Raw genomic sequence first — 26,589 nt, 5'->3', positions numbered from 1 at the left:
TAATGAACACTGCCATTAATATTAAGTCAGTAGGTGTAGCCACAAACGAGGGTCATGTGCCTCCTTAGCTCTAGCTCTTTACTAGTAGAAGAGAGAGAGTCTTCAGCATCTGCTGCTTTTTCTAGGAAAGCAAAGAAGAAATCTCCTAATACAAGGAATTAGCCTCAGGTGCAACATCTTGACTATCTGCTGTGCACAATTTACTTCAAGTCCCACTACCTGCTCACTCAATTCTTTAAAGACCATTTCACCATGGCATTCACAGGTTATGCAAAATTAACATGTACCTATTGATTGCCCGTTACCAAGCTAATTAAGATTCAGTGTCAGCTTTCTCACTTGCTTTCACACCCAAAAGCACATTCCATCACTACATTGCACCTGCTGAGCACACAGATGAACGGATGTATTTGGATTTATGCAATCAGAGAATTAAGCCAGCAGTCAACCTGGGGATGACATAGTTCATTGTAATAGTGTGCAGTTCCCTTTGATTGCTCAGCATTTTCAGAAATTCTATACAAATATACTTGACCTGGCTATTTCACATACATTACCAGGAACTTGCGATGAAACAAAAAGCATGTTTGCCTCACCCAGTGGTGACTGGTACCCATTCTAGGAGTATACTCCCGGGTTTATTAAGAAGAACATGCATGGGAGCTCCATCCAGAGCTCCCACAGTTTAAGACAATTAGCTGTATAGTCCACAGTGATGTCTGGCTGACTGACCATCTCTATCACACACCAATAGCCCTCGTGCAGGGCCACGTGAACTGTCACCACAGCAGCTACTTCCATGGACTTCCCAAACTGAAGACAAAGAAAAATTCTGCTTGAGAACTTAAATCAAATTCTAAGGATATTTACTTTGTACACTGACAATTTAACAGTTATAAAGCTTTAACTTTTTGAATCTCAACGTGTTGTCATTAAATAATTGTCTGATTTCCTGTCTTCCCATGATTTCCTACAACTGTGAAAAATTAAAATGATCTAAACAATGCTTAAACATCGATATAATGTGTCAAAATTTTAAAAAGTCAAAATCTGCCAAACCTAATTATATGTAAATAGATTTTCACAGTTATGGTAGGTGTACAGATATAATATCTTACTTGGAGCATAAGCAAAAACTAAGGTGGAGATGATCTTTAAAGTTCAGAAAGAGAGTATGTGTCCATTTATCCTATTCTGCAGATAGTTTGTTGTACTGAGAGTTCACTCTGAGTGTGAAACAATTCTTTTCCTACACAATATCCATTATAGCCCATCCACAGTAAATTCAGTATGTACTGGACATGAACTATGTATGAATGAGCTGGAACACTGAAAAATAACCTTGATAATCTGTAAATTTGCAGTTCTTGAAATATCACATTATATTCCATTTTAAGTGCATGTGCTAACTGCCCTGCTACAATCCCTCTCCAAAACCTCCTATTACAAAAAGTCTTCAGTAAATGAACTTATCTCATGAAAAAAGAGTTTTGGGATCTCTTTCTGGAGCTCCACTGGGAGTCTGAAGTGAAGTTATTTCATAAAAGTTACTTCTCAGAGTTCAACAATATTTACACTGCAGTTGTAGAACTGTTATCTTATGTAACTACTTTAGGCTACCCTGTGTAATAAGCCAGCTGGATTTCACTGGCATCTGACCATATCTGAAATGAACCCATACTAACATTAGATAAATGAATTCAACTGCCTTTGTTCACTTTAACACATTCACCTAGGTATCTCCTGTTTGTACAGTTTTAAAATATCCGCATACCAACATGTAAATTCATATACTGAAGACCTTTTGTAATAGGAGATGGAGCGGGACTGTGACACAGGACAGTCAGCACATGCACTTTGCACATACTGCCAAATTAGTATAATAAACGGATTTACTAATCCTTTAACCGCATTCCACTGTAAGTCAAAGGAAGGAAAAAGTTTATTAGTCTTCTATTACAAGGAAAGTATTCTGTGCTCCATTAGTTTTTTTTAAAACTAAAAAGGAAATATTTGTCAGAAAGTACGCATAAGCCTCAAGACTTTGGATAGAGAAAGCATTAGCTAAGTAATGGGTTAAGCAGCAATTGCCATAGCAAACATGCCCTCTAAATACTGAGTATTTGAGCTAGCAGGCATTTTTATCTGTAATGTGATTGCACATCAGATACTGCTCCCCAAAGGCTGCAGTTATTTGTACACCCACAGCTGAACGTGCAGGTATTGCCTTAAAGCAAGGAGTATCATTTCTGGCTAGCTCCATTCTGTCCAAGAGTTGCAAGTCTTTCAAAATGAGTCAATAGCAAAAGCCCTACATACGTGAGGGAAATACATACAACTACATTATGCCACCAATTGCTAGAACATACTATGGAAACAGAACAGGTTTTATCTTAGTTATTCTGCTTCTGGTATTGCAACCTTGTCTCTTTAGGGGGAAGAAGGGTAATTAGATGGGGCTGGACACAACTCCCTGAGTGAAAAAACCTAGTTCTCGAAGTTGTTACAATCCTACTGTGAACTGCTTTAAACCTCATTCTTAAACTCCATCTTACACTTCACACATGAAACTACTGAGGTTACAGTTCAAGAATTGGGGTGGTGTATACTTGCAAATGATGAATGACAATAGCTATCATAGAAAGGTTGCAAGTTTATGAGTCAGAGGTATGTGTTTTTTCAGGTCAAAGGGGTACTTAGCCAAGTGCACATGTAAAGAACCACAACTGAATGCTTCATGGACTAAGAAGCAAACTAGTATTCGTTACTGTCTATATTCTGTGCAAAGAGAAGCAATGTGCAAAAACAAGCAATGTATTTTGAAGGTGAGATTAAGTTTTCTACAGGATATAGAGTGGATAAAAACCTATTTGAAAATAAATCATTTCTATTTAAATAAGTTCAATTAAATATGGATTTAACTAAAACAATTTAAAATTATGACAATTTACGTTAAGGCCTAAATTAATTATAACCTATTAAAATAATTTCAAAATAACATTAAGTAATACATTTGCTGTTAAGTTTTAAACAGTCAGACACTGAACTGATGGAAGTTACTGGCTACGCACCTGGAACCAAAGATTGCTCAAGGGCTAAACCAGCTTTTGACAAACAGTAGCTTCTTCTCCAGTCAGCCAGAGGTGTTTTCTTCATTTCTGTTTATTCAACTAGTTCTGTTCAATCTCTAGTTCATTCAAAATTAAGATGCAAAAAAAGCAGGAAACCTTGTTTTCCTCTTCCAATTTATGAATAAAAACTAGGTGAGAGGATGAGATCTACTTTTTCTAAAATCTTGAAGGATACAGTGACCAGAAACAATCAGTTCAAATCACTAACTACAGACAAGACTTCCTTTGTTTTAGTTTTTAAATGCAACATTTTGATAAACTGATACATTTCTCTCTCATGTACCCATTACATTACCTTTAGGGTAGTTTTATTTAACTAATAAATTTTTTTAAAAACGCTGGTTGTGCGCACTTCAATTGAATTTGAATTTCCATCCAAATAGAGCTTGGCACAAAACGAAGAACTGCATCATTCACCATTTTCTAATATAATAAAAAAATGTAAAAATTAAAAATCTGAACAGAAGTCTGAGCTATACAACTATTTAAATATGTATAGTGTACCCTCCTGGGTAGCAAGTGGAACCAAGTTTAGTTTAAAAGCTATATTTAGTTGCAAATCAACATGTTCTAACCATTACCAACCAATGAGAACCAACCTTACTTTAGGAAGTAGCTAAAAAGTACAAATGAAAAGCATGATTCAAATTAATTTAAGTTGTGATTAAAATTGCATTCATTTAAATCAATCTACGCAACCTGGTGCCTGGGGAAGCATTTAATATTTAGTCCCTTTTTTAAGCCAACTTACAGTATGGTGGATTTGATCTGACCATATTAGTATTACAAAGGAGTTTATTGCAGAATCTTGAGTAGATTGTGCATGGATTTCACTGATGAAAGAAAATTAGAAAACACATTAATTTGCTTATTTACTTTCATTTTATTTTTGTAATAGACTTGGTTGTTACCAAATGGTGTGTTTGTATAAAGCAAAGATGAATTTTTTGACTCCAAGAAACTGTATTCAGTTTTGCAACACCATTTCACACTGACACTACTTGCAGCTAAAACAAGCTAGTCTATCTGAAACCTAGTCAAAGGCTAGAACTACTTTCAAGTACTACAGCAACTTCAGTTTTCCCTCTCCATTGTTGCAATGTCAAAGGTCTGAACCTCAAACTAACAAGAACGCTATCAACTGCAAAGAGAGAACTATTTCCTCTAATCTATAGTTATGATTTTACACCGGTAGCTAAATAAAAACAAGTTGTCCCTTTAAAACAAGCACAATGAAGCTGCCTGGACCAAAGGAGCTTTTTTAAGGCAATTGCTTTTTTTCTTTATCCCCCTTATTGTCTGCCATCTTCGGTTTCAGCTCTCTGGATATGCTTCCTTTAATATGCCTTTAACTATAGCCACAGGAGCATAACAGTCATGTGCCAAATCAGTGGTCATGCTCACCACCACATCAGCTATCTCCAAGGAGACATGTTTGTGTGAATATTAATGCCTTAACAGGTCTTAAGGTGTCATACCCAAGTATTATAACTAGCGTGGAAACTAACTTTTACCCCCTATGAAATTCCAAAAATTTCATCTTGAATATTGTCTAAGGTGTTTGGTCCATTACATGTCCTCAAGGGTCTGAGTCTTTACTGAGGCCTATGTTCATACCATGTTAAATTTTTACTTAACTAGAACAATTTTAAGATGCAAACCCAAGTGCATCTGGAAGTTTGTTCATTAAATACCTGACAGGATTTCAATGCCAGTGATGTGTCATTGTCATTTGTCTACTTTGGAGGCAGTTTTAATGCTTGTCCCAAATCCCAATGAGATTGTTAGGCATTTTCTCCATATCAGTTGAACACGAAGGATGGTCTTGTAGTTAAGGCACAAGACCAGAACTCTGGAAGCCGCATTCAATTCCAAACTCTGCCATTCTGTCTGCAATCTTGGACTAGTCACAAACTCTTTGTGCCTTGTTTTTCACTATCTCCTTACGACAACCATGAGGTAGAGGAACTCACTGATGTTAGACAGGTACTAAAATACTATGGTAATGACTGGCTAAGGAAAGGCTATATGATCAACTTCAGACCGATGTCTTGCAACTGGGTGTACTGGGGAGCACAGTACCATGTTACAAGTGTGGCAGACTGTTAACCTTGTCCAGTTCACTGTTTTTTAGCACCCCAGATGCTATTTGTTTAGCCATCGGGAAAGAGTTTGGGGATGAGAGAGAGAAAGAATCCTTAGTCTGCCAGTCTCTTTGCTGCACTAGTGGCTTTTAAATCCAACAGCAGGTCATAGTGTCCTGGACACTGAATTTCCAGCATGGCCCTAATGTCTTCCTGTCCCAAAACTTCATCAAAATCTTCCCCATTCAACTCAAACACCCAGCTCTGTCTGTCTGTGTGTGTCCAGAGCCACAGTGAATACCTGAAGCCCAAGAATCCACCAATTGAGCTAGTCACAAAATTACATATGCCTCTTGCCCAATCATCTGCTTACTTTCTTCATATAGCACATTTGCAATCATTAGGTCCCAGCACTATTTAATAGCCTGAAAGACAAAAAAGGGCAGCCTCTGAGACACTATCAAACACCTGAGTGTTCAGGATCCTGGGCTGAGCTTTGCTTGAATCTCATACTCAGATCATAGGCCAGAAAGTGACATGAAGAGGTAGGCTATTTTATAGCAACCCTATATTATTGCCACCACAGGCAGCTAACAGAAGTACAGTGATCTCCAAACTAGATGCTGGCATCCAGTTGTCTATTGCCATTAGTTACCTTTGACAAATGTTAGACCAGTGATACTCAAACTTTCAAAAAAAATTTAAAGTAAAGAACAAGAGCAACACCAAACAAAAATATTTTTGTTAATATGCTATGATTATATTCCTTATCTAGCTATGAAAGTAAGCAAAAAGAGTTAACAACAAAAGAAACTAAATTACATACCTTACTCTTGATCCTATGTTTATTTCTGGTATTTGGTTAAGTGGCTAACTGAAATTAAGCCATGGGAAAAGGGAGAGAAAGGAGAAGGAAGTAGTTAAGTCTGGGTCATCACAGGGAGGGGTCATGTTGATACTCTTTGTTAAGAGCATTATGTAGCCTACTGGTATAATATTGTTTCGTAGAAACGCAGAGTAAATAGTTAATCCTGTTTGATAGGTTAACCTCCTTGGTAAGTATGATAGCTCTTGTTTCCATTCACTTTAAGGGTGGGTCTTGAACTCAACCAATAGTTTTGGAGAAATTTCTCACTACAGACACAAGGGAATGGAACAAAAATACTATTGGTGGCAACATGGAGAATTCCTCCTTCCATTGACAATTACACAAAAAAGCTAAGACAAAGTATTTTTGGGACATTATAATCCCAATGGACATGACTGCCTCTTTTCTCCACTAATGGAAACAAATAAATACCAAAATTGCCCTTCCTACTAATTTTACCAAATTTCATGTCAGTATATCACTTTTTTAAGTTAGCCACTTAAAATTTTCATCTGAATTGCAAACCAGCAACTTTAAAACCAAGAATACCTTGCCCATATCAAAAGAAATCTATTAGATTAAGCTAAGGAATACAGACAATTTCCAGATTTAATTAAGGCTACCTGACATTTAGCTGCCTTTTTTTAAAATAAAAAACACAAAACTATTCATATTTATTTATTTCATCAAATGGTAATTTACCATTGTGATCCAACTTGTACATGATAGTTAATTTTTTGACGTTCAGGCAGCAAAAATGCTTAAGACCTACTACTCATTAAAAATGAGTTATGGTAACATCACTAGCATGTACAACATTTAACATCTAGCCTTTTACAGATAAGATTCAGTGGAAGCTTACATCCTCAGTGACCTCTTTTTTCTTTCATTTTACTTTGAGATCAAGCTAAGTAGTCCCTTCCCCTTATCATTCTTAGCATTTAATTTTAGAGGAACAAAGATTCAGGACATGGGACAAACCTCAGTCTTTTGTAAACCTAAACTTAATGGGAAGACAAAAAAGTTCACAGGGATAGTTATAAAGCTAATCTATAAACTTCTGGTCTAATTGTGGAATTACAATATGTTACAACTCAGCTTGAAGGATTTATTAGCAGACATACTACAAGTGCATCTGAAGATAACGAGTTTCTCATTAGCTGAATAGAAACAAACAAAATTCTACCTTTAGAAAGACATCCTAGTCAGTTAAGAACATATTACTACATTATAAAACTACGAGCAGGTAAGAATGAAACCAAGCAATTAAGACCATTTAATTAGTGTTTTCATGATTTTTAAGCCTACTGTGGTCTAGATTTGGCAGGAATACCTTTTCCTTTTTAATACAGGCCATTATGAACTATTTATATGCTACTGAAGCTAGTAGAACTGAATGTGTATAGAGAGAGCTGAACAAATATGCAAAGCAGGAATCAACACCACCTTACCACCACAACAGGGAAATGTTACTTTTAAGTTTTACAAAATAGACAGTTGGATACAAGACCACAAATCTGTTCCCCTAAAGTGGCAATATAAAAATGGCTTTAATATAGTTTCTCTCTAGCCACTGTATAGATTCAGACCACTATTTCTGCTATTTAGAATCACCACTAGTCTCAAGGCGTCTTCACATAAACACACAGGAAGTATATACACATCAGATATATGGACGAGATTATTCATGTGTTAAGACTTATCCTACACCTTTGTCTGTTTCACTAGCCCACCTCCCCAGGACTTACTCTAAAATTTGAAGTTCATTTAGTCCCCAACTTCCCCTTTTCAAAAACATTTATTAGCTTGCCACAATTAGTGTGCCCTCAGCATTGCCCGAAAATATTACACCCACCATGACAAGACTCAGCTGTGAGCTAAGGACAGCTTTTTTGTCACTGAAAGCATCTTTAAAATTCATTACCTTGCAGTCCAATAACGCTAGAAACAGGAGATTGGCTTTTGAAAAGGGGAGATTATCTATTTGGTAAAATGGCACCCATCCTGACCCATTACAGCCCCCAACTGTCAGACTTTAGAGTCCTTACACTTAGTCTTAGAAAACTTGTTTATTTGGAGAAGTTATTTATTAATTTCATTTTTTTTTTAAATCAACTCAGAGCACAGCACAACTTGAATCATGGGAAGTAAGGCACATTGATGTGTATGCAGATTAAAAATTGACCTTTTTTTTTTTTTTACCCTCAGAAAAGGCTATAAGAGTGTCTCAAAAATATGACATCAGATGCATTCTTATATTATGTGGTATCAAGATTTAGGATGATCTACATAGCATACTCATTGCTTCAACGACATAAGTGAAACACCCATGCCCATCTCATCCCAATAGATGATTTGCACTACACCATTTCAATTGGCACTCACCTGCACCACTTCCTTTAACACATATTGCCATAGTTCATCAGCATTTTATGAACCTAAGACAGCAGATGCTGTTTAGATGTCTTATTTAAACAACAACCCAGACCCAACTCAAGATTTGACAGCATTTCAGTACAAAGTTACATGGCTACAGAAATGTTTAAGTTGTTCAGTATTGTAAGAGGAGAAGCAGCAGCAGCTAACATTAGGCCCTGGTCTACAATGACCTGGCGATTCGGTGGCAGTTGATGAGAGTTACGCAAGCTACACAGAGTAGCTTGCGTAACTCCTGTTGACTGCTGTGCTTCCCTTCTGCGCAGTGTCACTGCACTGCGCCGACGTGAAAAATGCAGCACTATGCTACCTGAGGGGGTGGTTTTACTCAGTCGATTTCCTGATCAATTGAGTGGGTCTACACTGACCACTCAATCGATCCAGAGAGAAAGATCCATCTGGTGGCGTCGTCAGTATTGACATACCCAATGACAGCAACCCCACCCAAAAAACAGAGTGTGGAGAATGAGGAGCATTGCAGCCAAACTGCACTTCATTTAAATAGGTTTCTTAAACAAAAGTACACTTGCATGCACAGGAGTGTTTCTCCACTAGTCAAAGAAGTCCTCCTATTCTCAATCAGCAGCCAGAACCTGTATTTGCAACCACACGTACAAATCAAGCAATTCTTCAGCCACTTTAGTAACACATTAGATATCCAATCTGAAGAGCCACATGGCATTTGAGCAAGTTATTCCATATATGTGGAAAATAGGTCCAATCTTCCCCTTTAACGAACTTCGACTCAATGACCTCTGCCATTCAGTTTCTAGGTTTCAATACCTCAGGCAAAGCTTTTTTTCATACTTGTCAAAGGAATCTCAGAGGTAGAGAGAATATTAGACTGCCTTCTAATGAATCAGAGCAGGGTCTTGCATTCAAGCAGTGGTTTTCAACCGTTTTACATTTGCGGACCCCTAAAAAGTTTTGAATCAAGATGTGGACATTTTTGGAAATCTTTTAGACAGTCTGTGAACCCCCAGAGGTCTATAGACCACACATTGAAAACCACTGCAGTAAAGCAGAATAGAGGTCTAAAGTCTTGCCAAAAGTAAATCTTACAGAAGACCAATGACAATTTTAATAGGGTGAGTATGAGCAATTAAGTCGTTAATACAAAGTTACATTCTTACTTATTAAGACAACTGCCCTTCTTGCAAGTAATGTTTGCTATTTTCCAGTTTCATTTCACCTATTTCCACCCAGTTATATGATCCCTATCACACTAGCATGAGCAATTCAACTATTTCAATATATATTCAGTTGTCTCCTTCCCAGCCCATCATCCAAATAATTGATTAGTTGGTACTGGTTTTTTATCATTAGTCTATCTCCAAGAAAGATGTTTTAGGTCTGTGCCAAACACGATGCTTCCGGGTGATACCCAGGGCTGTGAGACACCTTGCTACCACTTGTCCTTACCATGATACGCTTTGTCCATGTCTGCAGGGGTCAGCTCCCCATCTCCACCAGCTACCAGAAACATGAGCACTCCTCTCTAGGCATATGCAGGCCCCACTGTCACTTTATAGGTTAGCAGTAGGGACACTCCAAATCCAGAGTCCCTGAGTTTCCAGCCCCTGCTCCACTGGAAACTTGCAGATTTGTTGCTCCCAAAGGAACAGTACACACCCCACCTTACTGTTACACCTCAGCTCACCACTTCCTCTAAAACACACAGCACTGATGTATGTTTATAGTAAAAACAAGTGTATTTAACCAAGTATAGCGATTCAAGTGATAGCGAGTAGAAATATTGGCAACAAATGGTTACATACAAAATAAAATCATAACATCCGTTCTAGAACCTGGACTTAAACAGATATTTCCATGTCTTATACAGAAATAGTCACTCCTCATCCAGCATTTCCTGGCTGTGATCTTCCATTCCTGAGCAATCACTCTGTCAACTTGCCTCCAATACACCTCATGACTAAAATCAAAGGAATAATGTGAAGGACAACCCCCTCCTGCCTATTTTTTCCTGTAGGTTCTCTCCCTGTAGATTTTATCATCTGATTAGCATCAAGCTCATCAAGTACATAGACATCATTGTGAGGTGGACAATACATGACAACCTGATGGAGAGGTAAGCATCTGTCATCCCCTGCCTAAAAGCAAGCTGTCTGAGGCGTTACCTCCTGATAACCTGCCTTACCTTAAGAATACAATTTTCAGTATAAATACATAACTACTTATATATTAGTTTCATACATTTCACAATGAGTACGACCACTAGCAGGCTTCTGGTAGAGACTTCAGGTGACACTTTTTGGTGTATTATTATGCATGTATCTGACCCAGGGGATCCCTGTAAAATTCTATGCACCCCCTGTGCCCTCTACCAGTTGACATCAAGACATTCCTGGATCTCACCAAACTGAAGGGAAAACTAAGTCAAATAAATTACTTGCATTAGTTCTGAAAGTGGCAGTAATGGTCCTCCATCACAAATTCCAAAGTCTAAGTCTGGCACTTCTACAACCCTTTTTCCTGTAGTCAGTCTTTCCCATTGATCAACAATTTCACGGTTGAAGTGCAACCTATCTGTCATAGGAAGACATCCCAAATGGAAAGTCATCTCTCAGTAAGCTTGGTCCAACCTTATGGAAGGCTTAAAAAACTAATACACTTTTTGCTTCACTATGTGTTTAAGGGAAGCTAAACAACAAATGTTGGGACGGGTATGGAATAAGATCTTTGTATGCCTATAAGAAGGCACACATTAAGTGTAGCAGTTTACATCTACGGACTCCAGTGCTGATCTTGAAATAAGAGATACCATTCAAATTACATTTTTATTAGCGTGCCAAAGTTATGTTTTCTAATAACAAAATTAAAAGTATTTTACATTAGGAGTGACTAGATGGAGAGGTGAAGAGGAAGCACGGACATTGCTCATACACTGTTGTGTTAATCATCACTTAGCCACAAGCATATTTTCATAGGACACGAGGAGTCATATGAGAGACTAGATATTTAGTAGGAAGAACAATAACCTTAGACAATCTGGGATTGTGCTACTACCAAGTTATGGCATATCAAGTAAAGATTCTTTTATTAGTAGAGAGGTGTTTACTTTGTGTCTTGCATCTTTTAACACAATAATGGTGGTTTATGAATTAGTAACCAGAAGAAACTAACATAATCCCAATGCCAAAAATGAGCAATTCACTTCTGTTTTTCCTCCTCCATCATTTAGTCCCTATTTTTGCGTTGCTCTCATATAGCACCTGGCACTGAGATGCTGGAACTGTTCCTGTTGTGGAGCTATTTGTGTGCTCAAAAATCAATGACTACAGAGCTAAAAGAAGCCACATGGAGCTGAGCTCACTAGCTCTAAGAACCAAATTGCTTCTTCCCCAGTGAGGCCCCCCCTCCAAAGATGTGGGTCAGTGGACCTGAAAGGTGGCATCTGAAGCAACAAGTGGTGGGAAGTGAGGTTTCAAGGCAACCTGGCAAAGAAAAACTAAAAAATTGGGTTTGAACCTATTTTATACATAAAAAAAATTAAATCTTTACAGCTGTCCTTTAAAAGTCATCCACCCTCCTCCTCTAAATTAGAAATTCAGGTCTTATCTACTCTCCAACACTCATGTTATTTCTTTAGTCATATGATGTGAAAGCAAATGCTGAGCAATGCAGAAGAAAATTATTTTTAAGACAACTGCTAGAATTTAGTTGGTTACTTAATTCAGTAACTAACATTCTGGAAGCATTACACCTCTGAATCTTGTAGCTAATTCCACCCTTCCAATTAAAGGGAGAGAGAGTTACACTGTACATTCTGGGACATGTAGCAAGCCATTCACCAAATTTGAAGGCTATCCAATTAACATCCCCAAAATTGTCAAGTAAAATACGCTCACCTTACTCTCCCAAAAAAAACAAACAGTCTTTCTACACATCCTTCCTAAAGCAGCAAATGAAGGGGGAAAGGCCAGGTTTTATATCGTTTGCAGATCTCACTTAAAACTAATTTTTCAACCCCAGTCCTTTAGTGTTTAGTAGAAGAAGCTTAAAGTCCCCACTCCACCCCCAATCCTCTGCACAATTGGTTCCTGCCTCTCCCTAACAGTGAGGAACCTATTCTGATCAGCAGCTAAAGCAAAGTATTACCAAGTTAGCCCCATCCAACACAGACTACTACAAATATCTACAACTAATAGTTGTGCTATATAAAGAATTGGTGGGTGGAATCTGGTAAAGATATGTTTGCAGAAGAGTAAGTTGAAGTTATTGTTGAAGGCTCTGGTACCTGGCAGCTGTATTATCAGTAAGAAGTGTGCCTGTGGAAGAATTAGAAAGTACGTACTACAAGAAAGAAAACCTAGACCAAATAACTTAAGCTGCCAGTTATGTGGCATGCAGCAACCAGAAGTACCACAACAAGTTTGGTATAGCAGTTAATGTTGGTTTAATCACAGACCACTAAATGTCCTATAAAACTGCCAAGAGTTACTAAAATATTTTTGATGCTAGAAGTACCATTCAATGGTAAAGCTTTTATAATCAAATGCTAGATGGAGTTGATACAAGTAAGAGAGAGTAGAACGTGAAAACTTTTCAGAAGTTATATTTCACTTAATAGCATTAACATGCCTGCTGTAACATTCAGATATTAAAAACCCAAATATTTTAGGTATCATGATAAATTTGAAAAAAGGCTTTAACAACCCTGTTTTAAATCACTTTTTTCAATTACTGCTTGGAGTTTTGTAACATTTAAGGAACGTCAAAAGGTCAATTAAATCAAGTATAAAATGAAAATTAGAATTTTATACTTCAATTAGTTAAGCAGAGTTCAAACTTGAAGACAAAGGCAAAGATTTGTGCCAGCATAGCAAACACAAAAACAAGATGTTTAAGTTTTAATTAACAGTTTTTAATCAAACCTTTTCCTGCAGTGTTTGCAACCCAATATCTACGAACCTAAAGTAAAACTGACTTTATAGATTGTCATAACAAGCAGAGATATGCCCAAATTCACAAATAAAAGTAAGATGTTTTGGTAATGCTGTAACACCGCCTTTGAGAGTCATGTAAGGTGAGAAATTTACTATAATATGTTAAGTGTGTTAGCATATTTAATGGTTGCTAAACACAGTTACTTCCACAGAACCAAATACAACTTATGGACTAAACAAGTGCAAAGAAATTACAACAGATAAATCTTAAGTACCATGGGGTCAACAGCTGTAACTGGCTGAATTTCAAGATATTTCAGTGGTGCTTTTTCCAGCAGCTGCACTGACATAACCCACTGTATCATTTTTAAAAAGGCATTAAAGTTAAAAATTAATAATGAAGACACAATAAGATTTTGAAATTACAGATTTATAGTACTTACAATTTTAAAGGGACTTGTTAGATAAATGACATTTTTCTACTCAGCAGTGAGTTCTCAGAATGTCGTATTTAATTCACTGAAATAAGCCTCACTCGGTTATTAGATTTCAAATTCCAAATCTGTTCTAATCTGACTCCACCAGAAATCCATTAGAAGCAAGAATAGCATTTGCACAGGTATGTAGAGACGTATTTCTCTCTGCTACAACATTAGTTCTATCTGCTAAGGTACAAGTGGCAAAGTTACACTTCATTTTAACCAAAATTTGTCATGCCCTACATGCCAGTTTTCCTGCAGCTGCACCCCAAAAATATTTCATGACTACTAGTAACTATGAATTGTATACAAATCGCAGCAAGTTATGACAATATATTCACACATTTTGTTTGTTACTTGCTCAAATATGTCTAACTTGCGAGTTAATTTGAAAGAAACTTTCAACTGTCTTGAGGAAGGTCCCTTGGAGAATATACCAATATTTCATAAATATCACTAAGTTCAGACAAAAGTACAGTTATTTGTTTCTTTTATAATCAAAGAAAGATGACCTAATATAGAAAGTACAGTAAACCTACACACTGCAGGAAATTACTGGGGATCTGATCAATTCTCCCTAAAGATGTCTACACCTTTTAAACTAAATGAAGATGAATGAAGAGTGAGATTGTTGACTTTAAATGTTATAATCTAATGTTATAATCTTGTCAGTTACATAGAATGCCACCTATCATATTTTCAAGATGCTCAGTTACCAGGAAAACCTTGAGAACATAAGGCAGTGTGATTTTAAAAGGTCTCTTTTTTCATTCATGTTTCTCATGAGTCGGTTTTTTGGTTTCCTGACTCATTGTCCAACAGAAAATAAACAGCAACAAAATGCTTTGAGAAATTTTTACTCATGACCTCCTAGACCCTGCTTTTGAAGTGCATTGCAATTCTGATACATCATCTTCATTTTATGAGAAGCCTCAATGATATTCACGTGAAGTGAATCAGATATAGATATGGAAAATTAATAAATGAAAATACATACATAAATCATGCGCGATGTAGATAGCTATATATACACTGTACAATTTAACATTCCCTCTAGATGGATCAACAGATTAGTGGAAAAATGGATGCATTATAGAGTCTCTTCTAAAATAAAAATCTTGTTAGAGGGATGAATATGTACTTGTTTGTAGCAGAACATTCAGGGTATCTTTTCTATAGAAGATGATGCATAACCTTGATAACTCATATTACCTACCAATGAAAATATTCTAAAGCAAGGATTTCTCTCCCTGAGAGAGAAAAAATTATAATACTGTGGGGAACAAAACACATGCTTGCGTTACCTTCTTCCAACAATGCAAGTAGTAAGTTTCCAATACCAACAATGAAAACTAAGGGAATCAGAAACAGGAGTACGCAGAAAGGTAACCATACGCCAGGATTTCATGTAAGTCACAAGAACCACAAAGCAAACAGTGTTAGGATGTGCTTGTTTGATCCTCCCACCAGGTGCGACAAAGGAGCAAATCCTTTATCAAATTGGTCATTGCCGTCATTCTGCAATTTGCTATTCAGATCTGTTGTGTTATTCAAATACTAACTCACTATGTAATATTATATGCCTCCACTCAAAACTGTATTTCATAACACTTAGATGGGTAATTCAACTTTGTCTACACTTGCACTTATGCCGGCAAAATTTTTGTTGCTCAGGGCTGAGGGGAAAAAAAACACCTCTGAGCAACATAAATTTTGCCAGCATAAGTGATTGTGGGGACAGGGCAAAGTCAACAGGAGATGCTCTCCTGCCTACATAAAACCACCTAATCACATGGCAGTAGGTATTATATCACATGGGGAGCTCTCTCCTGCCCTCATAACCTAGCTACGTAAGTGCTCTTATAGCAGCACAGGTGTACTGATACAGCTGTGCAGCTGTAAATTTAAAGTGTAGACTAACCCTAAGTCTTTCAAATGACTGTGTTTTAACAGCACCTACTCCTATAGGGTTTTAATTTCAGGTGCGTTAAAAAGGAGAGAGAGCTAAAACCATTTGGCTTTGGGCCTAGCTATCAATTCCAAATGTTATATGATGTACTCTACTAACTTGACTGTCATTTCAGATTAGTGGTAAACCATCATATATGTTAATGTTACAGGTCCTAGCTCAGTAGGTCCCCCACAGTAAAGGACATACTCAAAGCTATTGTGAAGGTTTGTAGATTACTGCCCTAAATTTGGTCCAAATCATCAACTTTTGACCTTAATAGCTTCCTTGTATCATACACAGTTTTTCCTCCAATGCATTTTCCCATCTGAGAGAAAAAGTTTATCTTGGCTGAGTTTTCAGTAGCAATGGATTTTCAATCATGCACACCCAATAGTCGTTCATAACTGTTCAATAGCCTGCTCACAACTGTCCTTCAGGTTTATGCGTACTCACACCTATGTGAACAACTGGTTCTCTTTACTTTGCAGACTCCACACCTATGTTCTTACATTGTACATACTGTTGTACTATAAGCCAGCAATAGATCTTGGTTGCCCTTTAATAGATCTAAAATTAAACACAAACATAAAGAACCAAAGATAATTTCTTGCACCCAAATCCCTCCAAAGCCAGGGAAGACTCATCCCTTTACTCTCAACACAACCTTAACAAGATTTTCCCTATGCTGGCAGCAACTGGCAAGCACATAGCAACTGGACTCCACAGCCCTCAGCCCGCCCAAGTCTCTACATACACAATCCGGCTTTAGCTGGGGGCGCGCTCACCGCTGCTCCACTGTGCGGACACACACCCCATTATCACACACGGAGGTGAACGACAGCAAAGAACACAAGACAGGGCATCCACTGGCCAGGAGGGAGCCAGCCGGTCCCACTCCCGGCCCCCAAGGCAGCCAGCCACCCTACACGCAGCCCGCAGGGCACTATCCATCCAACCACAAGGGCACTGCAGGCAAGGACGCTGGGGGTAGCTCTCCCGCCCCACCGCCACGCAGCAGGGCAGCGTCCACACACACAGGCACGACCCCGGGGCGGGCAGCCCCCTCCCCCTCCAGGCACAGCTGACAGACTGCACGGCAGCATCCACCCACCCCCGCAGGCGCTGCAGGCAGGGCCCATCCCCCAGCCGGCGGGGGCAGCGTCCACCAGCCCCTAAGGCAGAGCCGGCTGCCCGGCCCGGCCCGGCCCAGCCGAGCCCCGCACGGCCCGGCGCCTTACCCTCGATGGCGATGACATGCTCGCGGAGCTGACCCTGCAGCGCCGGCTCGTCCACCCGCTCCAGCAGCTCGTAGACGGAGTAGATGTTGGGGTGCACGGACTCGAAGCGCTGGATCTCGGCGCGGATGGCTGCCGAGTTGGCCAGCTGCTGCTGGTAGCTCATGGCGCGGCCGCTCGGGCTCGGGACCGGCTCCGCCGCGCGCCCCGCTCCCGGGCACAGGGGCCGCCTGCTGTCACTTCATCGCGGCGGCCCGCGGGGCCCCCCGCCCCATGGGCAAGCGGGGCGGACAGCGGCGCCTCCGCTCCTGACCCCCCAACGGCTACCTGGCCTCGCGGCGGCGCACAAACTAGAGGAGCCGCGAGCAGGCGAGGGTAGGAAACGGGGGGAGGAGGGACACCCCACACAGCACTGACCCTCACTCCGCTGCCCCGCGCTACCCTACCAGTCCAGTCCAACTCCTCCTCCACCGCGGCACGCTCACGCAAACCACGCCCCTTACGTGACCGCGCTGACCGCAGGCCACGCCCACTGTCCGGGCCCGCCACGCTGCTTCCTGGGAACTGTAGTCCCTGCGAGGCAGCGGCCCTGAGACAGAAGGGGGGACCGGGGCGGGAGGGGGAGTAGGGGGAATCCAAGGGGATGGGAGGAGCCCCGGGCGGGAGAGGGAGGAGGAAGAAAGGATCGGGGGGGGGGGGCAGGAGTGGGAGGAGCAAGGGGGTGGGAAGAGAGAGGACATGGGGCAGGAGGATCAAGGGGGTTAGAGGGGGAGGAACAAAGGGGTGGGAAGAGGGAGGTGGGGGAGGATCAGGGGGCAGGAGAGAGGGAGGCAGAGGCTCAAGGGAGCTGGGGGTTTGGGGGTGAAGCAGTGATGGTGCTAAATCAGTGTCTGCTGCCCTGCACCTCTCATCCCCAAGCTGTGGCCCATGAGGTTCATGACCTAGGAAGAGAAAAGTTAGATTAAAAACATAAAAGCCTTTTGCTGGAAGTTTGCACGGTTCCAAGACTGTATTACTTAAAATCCAGACTTTTTAACAGACGAGAACCAAAAACAGAGACAGACTAAACAGACTGCTCCCTAAGAGAGAGGGGCACAACTCACCACACCTTGCTCTAGGCTAGCTCTTTGCATACTGTTATACCTAGATCACATGCCTCCCTATAGAGCCTGAAGCCTACAAGCAGGACCAGGAAAGCCCTTGAAATTTAAAGTAATGCCCTCAATTTTAATACATCACTAGGCTCATTTCTGTAGAAAAACGGGATTGAAGTTCCTGAGGAGCACTTTTGATGGCTACCATCTTGGCTGACACATGAGGAATGAACCAGGGAACCAGAGAGCTAAAGGTATGCATTATTAAAACTTGAGCTAAACACCCACTGTGATTTAACTGCTGACTGTAACAACTTATCCTCTGTGGATCACCACAGAAGGGGACTTGTAACACACGCTCACCAGTGGGTTATACATTCTCAGTGAAGAAAGTGAGAAAACTATCTGAAACTCTGGATGGTTGGGTACCATGATGAAAGGGATGTCATCCCTTCAGCGGGAACCAGATTTTCTTCCCCTCTTTCCTTCTCTCTCCTCTACCCCCCAAGTGTGGGTCAACAGCAAAGAGGAAAGCAATCCTGTCAAGAGTGCATGCACCTCATTGAGTGGCTAGCCAGTTGGATTTGTGCTGCCATCCTCACAAGCCCCCCTTCCTCTCTCTCTGACTTCATTTCACCCACTTAGCTTGTCTCCATGAATATGGTATGTGGCAGGGACCAGGCCTTTGCTCATCTTGGGAGGCACCTTGAACATTTTCTGCATCCTTGAAAAGTTAATAATAAATTAATAAATATTGCAAATAGCTCATCTTGACCAGCGCAAGAGAACTTTGACCACATGTGACAGAGATAACCAGAGACATTGCTTATAACAAGTGATAGTTAAGGAGAGGGAGATTTGTTGGAATGTGCTACGAATATGGAGTTTGACTGTCACTGACTGAAATAGACCCCTATCACTATTGTACTGACTCCAAATTCTGGATTAAAGATGCATGGTATCTAATCTAGCTATCTATAGTCGCTTGCATTTCTATCGCATTCTCCCATGTACTAAGCACAAAACCAACACACTTGCATTAAGAGTTGGTTTGCAGTAGTCTGTGACTTCACTTCATTCTGGTCTGTGTCATTAGGGGATGCAAGCATTTACTGACTTTATTTTGTAAGTGACTGCAGGCTGTCTGGGCTGGATGTTTGTTCAGTTTGCTCAGGGAAGTAGAAATAGTAAAGCCTGAGCTGGTGTCAATCCATAATATGGATCCATTCACCCAACGATCACTGATATCAAATGTGCATCCTAATACCCTGTCAGCACACAGCATGAAACTGTCATATGTACTAATGCTTAGCACTATGAATCTATCAGTAAGATCAAATGACAGACTGAAAGGTGAACTCATATTGAAAGGTGAGCTACTATTTGAATTCTGGGAGGTGGGGGGGCGCAAGCCCGCCCACCGCTAAAGGCCTCTCTCCCAGCCTAAGGGGAGGAGGCACAGGGCCCAGAACTCAACTAATTGTGGGGGGACAATGAATAAAAAAAACAGGAACGGGCGTGGGGGTCAAAGGGTCAAACCAAGGGAACCAGAAGGGGACACTGAGCAGAGAACCCCGGACAGCACCCACTGCTCCCTGAAGGCGTCTAGGGAGCCAGCAGATGCTGTCCAGAGGAACGCTTCCTGGATGCGTGAGTGGATGGAGGAATGGAAATAGGCCCCAAGAAGATTAAGCTTGAAATTAGATGAAGGTTTTTAACCATCAGAAGAATGAAGTTCTGGAAGAGCCTTCCATGGAGAGCAGTGGGGGCAAAAAACCTAGCTGGCTTCAAGACTGAGCTTGATACGTTTGTGGAGGGGACGGTAGGATGTCTACAATGGCATGTAGCCGATCTGCGAGGGCTCTGAGTTACTACAGAGAATTCTTTCCCAGGTGTTTGGCTGGTCTTGCTGAAATGCTCAGGATCTAATTGTTCACCATATTTGGGGTCAGGAAGGAATTTTCCCCTTGGTCACATTGGCAGAGACCGTAGGGGTTTTTTTTGCCTTCCTCTACAGCAGGGGGCATGGATCATTTTACATTAAGATAAATGCTGCTTTCTCTGTAACTTGAAGTCTTTAAATCATGATTTCTGACTTCAGTAACTCAGCCAGAGGTTATGGGGTCCATTACAGGAATGAGTGAATGAGGTTTTGTGGCCTGCAATGTGCAGGAGGTAAGACTAGATGATCGTGATGGACTCTTCCAGCCTTAAAGTCTATGAGACATAACTCAGTGGTTACTCAGAACCATTACAGAGCTTTGCATCATTGTTTACTTTTGACCATAAAAATACCAAAAAGGATAAAAGTCAGAATGTTAATCAAAGATGCACTTGACAAGTTACCATGCATGAATAATTGCAGCAGTAAAAGTTCAAATGTTAACAGCTATTTGCATTTCTGTCTTTTTAAAAAAATGACAGCTGCAATCCATAGTATGTCAGAGGGAATGTAAAATACTGCATTGCTTTGTAAGCCCTGCCATGGCTTCAACAAGTAACTAATGTCCCAATTTCAAGTTAAATAAAATATCATTCTTAGATAGAAACCCTTGAAAGCAGTTGTCTGTAAACTACATACTTTTCATTACCCCATTAAATTTGTACGTTATTAGCATGAAACAAATCCTACTAACAGCACTGTTTACAGTGGCCTCAAGGCCTTCATCCAGTTGGATCTATTTGTAGGATTAGAGCCTAAGTATGGGTTTAGACTCCCAGATTTGAATTTGTGCCCTAAGTTATAACATCTAGAAGAACATAACGTAATACGGACAAACTAGCAAAAGCTGCAAAAAGGAAAATTGTCTTTCTAATCTAGCAGATTATTTCACCATGTAAACACAATAATGGATAAAAGAGTTTATATGTAATTTATTCAATTCTTCCAAAAGCCTTTCACAAAATCACTGTCACTGTATGCATACATCCTATCCTGGGTGGGTAGGAAAACAGTTAATCCCTTTTCCTCTGGGAAGGGCCACAACTGTCTCTCACTACCACAGACATATTCAGGATGAGGTAGAAACAACTGTGGAAAGAGGAAAGGACTGCCTCTATTGTACATAAGAACTCAGGTGGCATGTGGTGAGGTTTGTGTGTGTTGTTGGTGAATATAAAATGTGTGTTATTGTTAAAGTTGTATGTTGGTAAAGAGTTTGGATATACAAATGTTAGTTTATTTTCTTTATGGAATGAAAGGAACAATGCAATTCATCATTTCCTCAGATAAACTGAGTTGGATTATTTTTATGTGACTGTTTATGTGTCTGTTCTGCTCATTTGGATTAAGTACTGTAAGGCATTTAACCAGGGATAGAGAAGAATTGTTCTTCTGTTTACCCCCTTAAGAAGTAAGGCTGTGTTGATGTGCTATAGCTAACCAGTAATACAAACTGATTCTTTGTAGCCTCATATCTATCTTAATGTGTAATGTTACCTCATAAAATGCAATTAAGGAATTTATGCAGCTGTAAGAGCAGGTGAAGTATTTTTCCATGTTAGAAACTAGTATTGAAATATAAAATCAGGAAAAAAGTTGGTTTGTATGTATGTTTTTCTAATTCATAGGCTGCTGACTTCTTGCTTTGCTGATAAGCATTGTAAATATTTCAGGCAAAGGGAGAACCCCATTGTATAGGTGGGTAGCTTGTAGTGCATGGCTTACTGAGTATGGCAATGGGCTGCCAGCTTTTCAGAGCAGTACTGTGTCATCTATTTCAATGCTTATACTGTCATTAATGTCAAGTAACCTGTAAACTGATGTTCTTACAGGAATAATTTGTGATTAATAATACACCCAAATTAGCTGAACTGCAATATTACACTGTAGTGCCATAAGCTATATTGTTGAAATCAAGTCTGTTTTTGTTCATTAAATATTAAATTCTGATATTACAGGTGGAGAACTGAAATAAGACCAACAGCTTGGTTGCTAGAGTTGTATGTGGACCAGGCCGTTTCTGCACTTCCTAGTTTATTTTCTGAAGGGGCCTTTCATCAAACTTATTCTCTCTCTAGTACTTCAACTAATGATAAAATAAATATATCCTCTTTTTCTTCAAAGCTTTCTCTTGATTTTCTTCTGACCAGAGAACCAATGCTTCCTTCAATATAGAATAGCTCCTCTCATGTTCACTTAGGCTTTTGCTCAAGTTCTGCCACAAACAGGGTTACTATTCCACCTACTTAGCTGTTCTTTCCCTACTTCTAGCACTCGATTGTTTTTCCTGCCATATATTGATAAGAAACTAATCACCCCATACCCAAAAGTGTCTACCGGGTGGCAGAAAGAGCAAGCAGTGTTGACTTGTGTGGTCTAGCTGTGTGCTTTCACTCCCCCCCAGTTAATCTCTAGCACAGGACTCTCTGGCCAGGCTGTCTTAGCTCCCTTTGTAGAACACCAGCAGAATTTAGTTCAGTCAATCTCAGTAATAATACCTTTTCAATACCTTACCATAATACCCAGGAAGTAGGGGAGTGGCCGCAACCCACTTTGCGGCAGTCTTTCTCCCACTGGTAAAATCTGACATGAATTCTCTCTGATGACTAGCTTCTCCTTGTAAAAAGCTTGCTTTTCATTCTCCCTGAGATAGTCATTTCTGTCAGAAATTGCTCCTTCTCAGCGTTCCCCATTTCCTGTGGCAGGGGTAGTGATTCCTGATGACGACCAGTCAGGTCAGATTGGTTCTCCTTACCATCTCTCATTCCCTGTCCCTAAGCTAACATCTTGTAATGGAAGGAAAACACAATAGAAACAGCTTTCCTCATTTCTCTGCTCTTGGTTAGTGAGTAGCCATTTTTTATGTGCCTTTGCTGATCAGGCTAGAACTCCTGAAAATCCATGTTGGCGGTAATGCCCACATAAGCTATACATACCGTAAGATTATTTATTTAAATAACTATTCTATTTTGGAGAGCTTCTGAATGAAAAATAATAGCTGGGCTTCCATCTGTCTACCTTTTATCCATTGCTCTCTCTCCTAAAGTTCTTCTTCAATAAAAGTATTAAGTGCCTTCTCTAGGTGACAGTTTCTTTCACTAAATGTAACCAATGAGCAGTATGGACATAGTAAAGGAGCTCAGTTTTGGATTGCCCACATAACATATAAACATATTAGGCCTGGTTTTTTTCTTTGTCTCACATTTTGTATGGTCATCTACCCATGGTGAAAGTGCATGCAAGGTGGTCTTAATATGCTACCAGTTACACAGGCATAAGTGATACACAAGGTGCAAGGTAGTAGAGAGCTAGGCTGGGCTTTTAATTCTTACCAGGAATAAAGAGATGCACAGCAAACTTAACTCTGACCTATGGATTCTTTAAGGTAGCTTTGCAATCTTTTTTTTTTTTTTTTAAATCTACATATCTTTACAAGGTTATCTTACACGGGATTTATTATTGGGTATTGTGTCAACTGAGTACATTTTTTTTAATAAATGTACCATTTAATAGTTCAATATAAAGGTAGGCTAAAAGGCAGCATAGCACTGTTAGTGATATGAAATGAAGTATTGCGTATTCTCCATTGTGGATTTTATGCTTATGTTTTGAGACTACAGATTAAGGGACATTTTTCTGGGTAAGAGTGGCTGTTTTGACAAAATATATTTTTTTGTAGAATGGACTGAAAATAATGGGCTTGATTCTCCACTGTCCTAAGGCTCCTTTATGTTGCTCCACCACAGGAAATGTTTCAGCAGCATACTTGGGGGTGATTGTCTAGTCCCCCAAACTATTCTTCCCTAGCCTGAGTATAAGCTATAACAACCCTGAGGCTGTTCTGACTGAAAAGGCTAAGACTACATTAAACACTTTTTCTGGTATAATGTTGTTGAAGGGTTTGGGTTTTTTTGTTTTTTTTTTTAAACAATTTTTACACTGGCAATAAGCCCTAGTGTAGATGCAGTTTTATTGGCTAATTCCTTTTGCTGGCATGGCTTATTTTATTCAGGAACTGGTATAAATTGGGAGTAACTGTCTAGGTGGTAATAGTGGATCACAACTTGAATATGAGTCAACAATGTGATGCAGAGGCAAAAAAGGCTAATGTCATTGTGAGGTATATTAACAGGAGTGTTGTATGTAATGGGAGGTAACTGCCCTGCTCTATTTGGCACTGGTGAAGCCTTAGCTGGAGTACTGTATCCAATTTTGGGCGCCATGTGTTAGGAAGGGTCTGGACAAGTTGGAGAGGGTCAAGAGGAGAGCAACAAACATTGTAAGGTTTAGAAATCCTGAATTTACAATGAAAGGTTTAAAACAAATTGGGCAAGTTTAGTCTTCAGAAAAGACGACTGACAGGGGACTTGATGATCGTCTTCAAACATTTTAGGAGCTGTTACAAAGAGGAGGGTGATCAATTGTTCACCATGTATCCACTCAAGGTAGGACCAGAAGTAATGGGCTTAATCTCCAGCCAGGGAGCTTTAGGTTAGATATTAGGAAACTCTTCACTAACTATCAGGGTGGCTACCTACTGGAATAGCTTACCGAGGGATACTTTAGAATTCCTGTTTTTGAAGGGTTTTAAGAACAGGTTAGACAAATACCTGTCAGGGAAGGTCTAGTATACTTGATGCTGTCGCTGCATGAGGGGATGGACTAGATCTCTTGAGGTTCCTTCCAACCTATATTTCTAGGCTTCCGTAAGATATGTTAGCAAAAGAACGCTTGTGCAAGTATAAGCTGCATCTCTAACAAGGATGTCTGACAGTAGCATTAGGCCTTATCTACACTGGGTGCCTGGACCAGAATACAGGAGATGCAAAAGTGGCTTAAAGCAAGCTTTCCTTTCTCCCTTGGCTCTTGTGCCACATACAAGATAATAGAACAGGGGCCAATGTTTTTGACCTCACTTTAAGAGATTCTGAGTCATCACAGCTACATTCTCAAGCAGAATAGGACCTGTAGTTAGGGTGACCAGATAGCAAGTGTGAAAAATCAGGACAGGGGTTGGGTGGTAATAGGTGCCTGTATAAGAAAAAGCCCCAAATATCAAGACTGTCCATATAAAATCAGTACATCTGGTCACCCTACTTGTAGCTGAAGGTTCTGCTTGGGTAAGTAGCAGAGTACATCTGGAATTGAAGGCAGCTGCTTTACATGGCATCTTCCTCTGGCAAGTCCACAGAATAGCCTTAGGAATCGCTGAAAGCTCATGCTACTGGCTTCAGCTATTTAGCTCGAGGGTCACACGTTCAGCGGCATGAGAGGCTTGGGAGGAGCACTACGAATAGTTTCCTGAAAAGATGCCAACTGCTATTGGACTCCTGGTGGTTCTCTGCACAGCCAACCAACTTGTGCCACTCTCACTGGTCTGCAGACTAGGAAATGTTTGTAACTGCACTGTGAGCATGATGAAAGCTTGGAAAAACTCAAATGCTTTACACTACCTTGTTAGTCATTTAGGATCCACACTAAAGAACCGTTAACTCTCCTTTTTCTAAGATTCTGAAACTAAATTGATAGGTTACCAGCTTGAGTGTCAATTGCCAGTCTGTGTCCCACTGAGGTTTCTGGGTCAGTATTGGTTCCTTAGTAGCATGGAGTAACTACTTACTCTGGAAGTTTTATTTTAAAAAACCACCCTAAACCCACAAGTTACCCTCACTCACAATGTGTATATTGGAATCAGGCCCTTGGATGGGAGGAACAGTTGTTACATTGAACTATTACTCTAGATGGATTATCTGTACCATGGGTCCATTTTTGCTGCTTTACATGGAGTAATACCCTTATTCCTCAAATAGTCCCATGGGAACTGTAACAGGCTACCATGGAGCAAATTACTACAAGTTTGGTAGCATCTGGACCCTGATAAAACTTCAGGCTAGCTAATGCAACCAGTTACATTGAAGACACTCTCTCAGATGGGATTCCTTTGTGAAATAGCTTTAAGGCAATATGGTTTAGAATAGATAAACTGACGAAGAAAGGAAATGGCTATATTCTACCTTCCTGCTATAGAGTGGAACAAGAGGTATACTACTTCAAGCTTTTCCAGGAGCTTTGGCCAGGTTGTTTAAGAGCTGTCAAAAAAGGCCAATTAGGCTTTGGGAAACTTGGTAAAAAATTCAGAAAATGCTGACTTTTCAAGTTTCAGTGAACTTGAAACGGCTTCATTCTCACATTAAAATGAATTAACCATTTTTTATGGAATTTCTTTAACATTCAGGGTTTTGGTTTCTCATTTTTCAATGAGACGAGAATCTTGACAGACAATATTTATACTCATTTCATTTTGGACAAAATCATTCATCCAAAAAATTATTTTTATATAAGTTCTACTGTGTCCATAGCTACTGATCTGGCTAATGATGTTAAGGACAAGGATGCAATAAAAAAATAGGATGCTAAAAATTTGTCTTTTCATGGATGGTGTCTGTATCATGACAAGACAAC

The 26,589-nt window shown here is 40.0% G+C and overlaps 1 protein-coding gene across 4 annotated transcripts in view; it reads right to left on the bottom strand.

Moving 5' to 3' along the window:
• The window catches only part of AGAP1 (ArfGAP with GTPase domain, ankyrin repeat and PH domain 1), a 600,162-nt gene extending 582,586 nt beyond the window's left edge, over positions 1-17,576 (bottom strand). For all 4 annotated transcript variants that reach the window (XM_067548649.1, XM_067548652.1, XM_067548650.1 and 1 more), the window contains exon 1: positions 17,095-17,576. In XM_067548649.1, coding sequence (XP_067404750.1) covers positions 17,095-17,257 — 163 coding nt within the window. In that variant the 5' untranslated portion in view covers positions 17,258-17,576. The remainder of the gene's footprint in view (positions 1-17,094) is intronic.
• Between the last annotated feature and the right edge of the window lie 9,013 nt (positions 17,577-26,589).

Source organism: Emydura macquarii, unplaced genomic scaffold (genome assembly GCF_026122565.2).
Source record: "Emydura macquarii macquarii isolate MOO-44397 ecotype Brisbane River unplaced genomic scaffold, CSIRO-AGI_Emac_v2 contig_1253, whole genome shotgun sequence".
Taxonomy (NCBI): Eukaryota; Metazoa; Chordata; order Testudines; family Chelidae; genus Emydura; species Emydura macquarii.
Note: the sequence above shows the minus strand (reverse complement) of the source record. Positions and strands in the feature narration are given on the sequence as shown.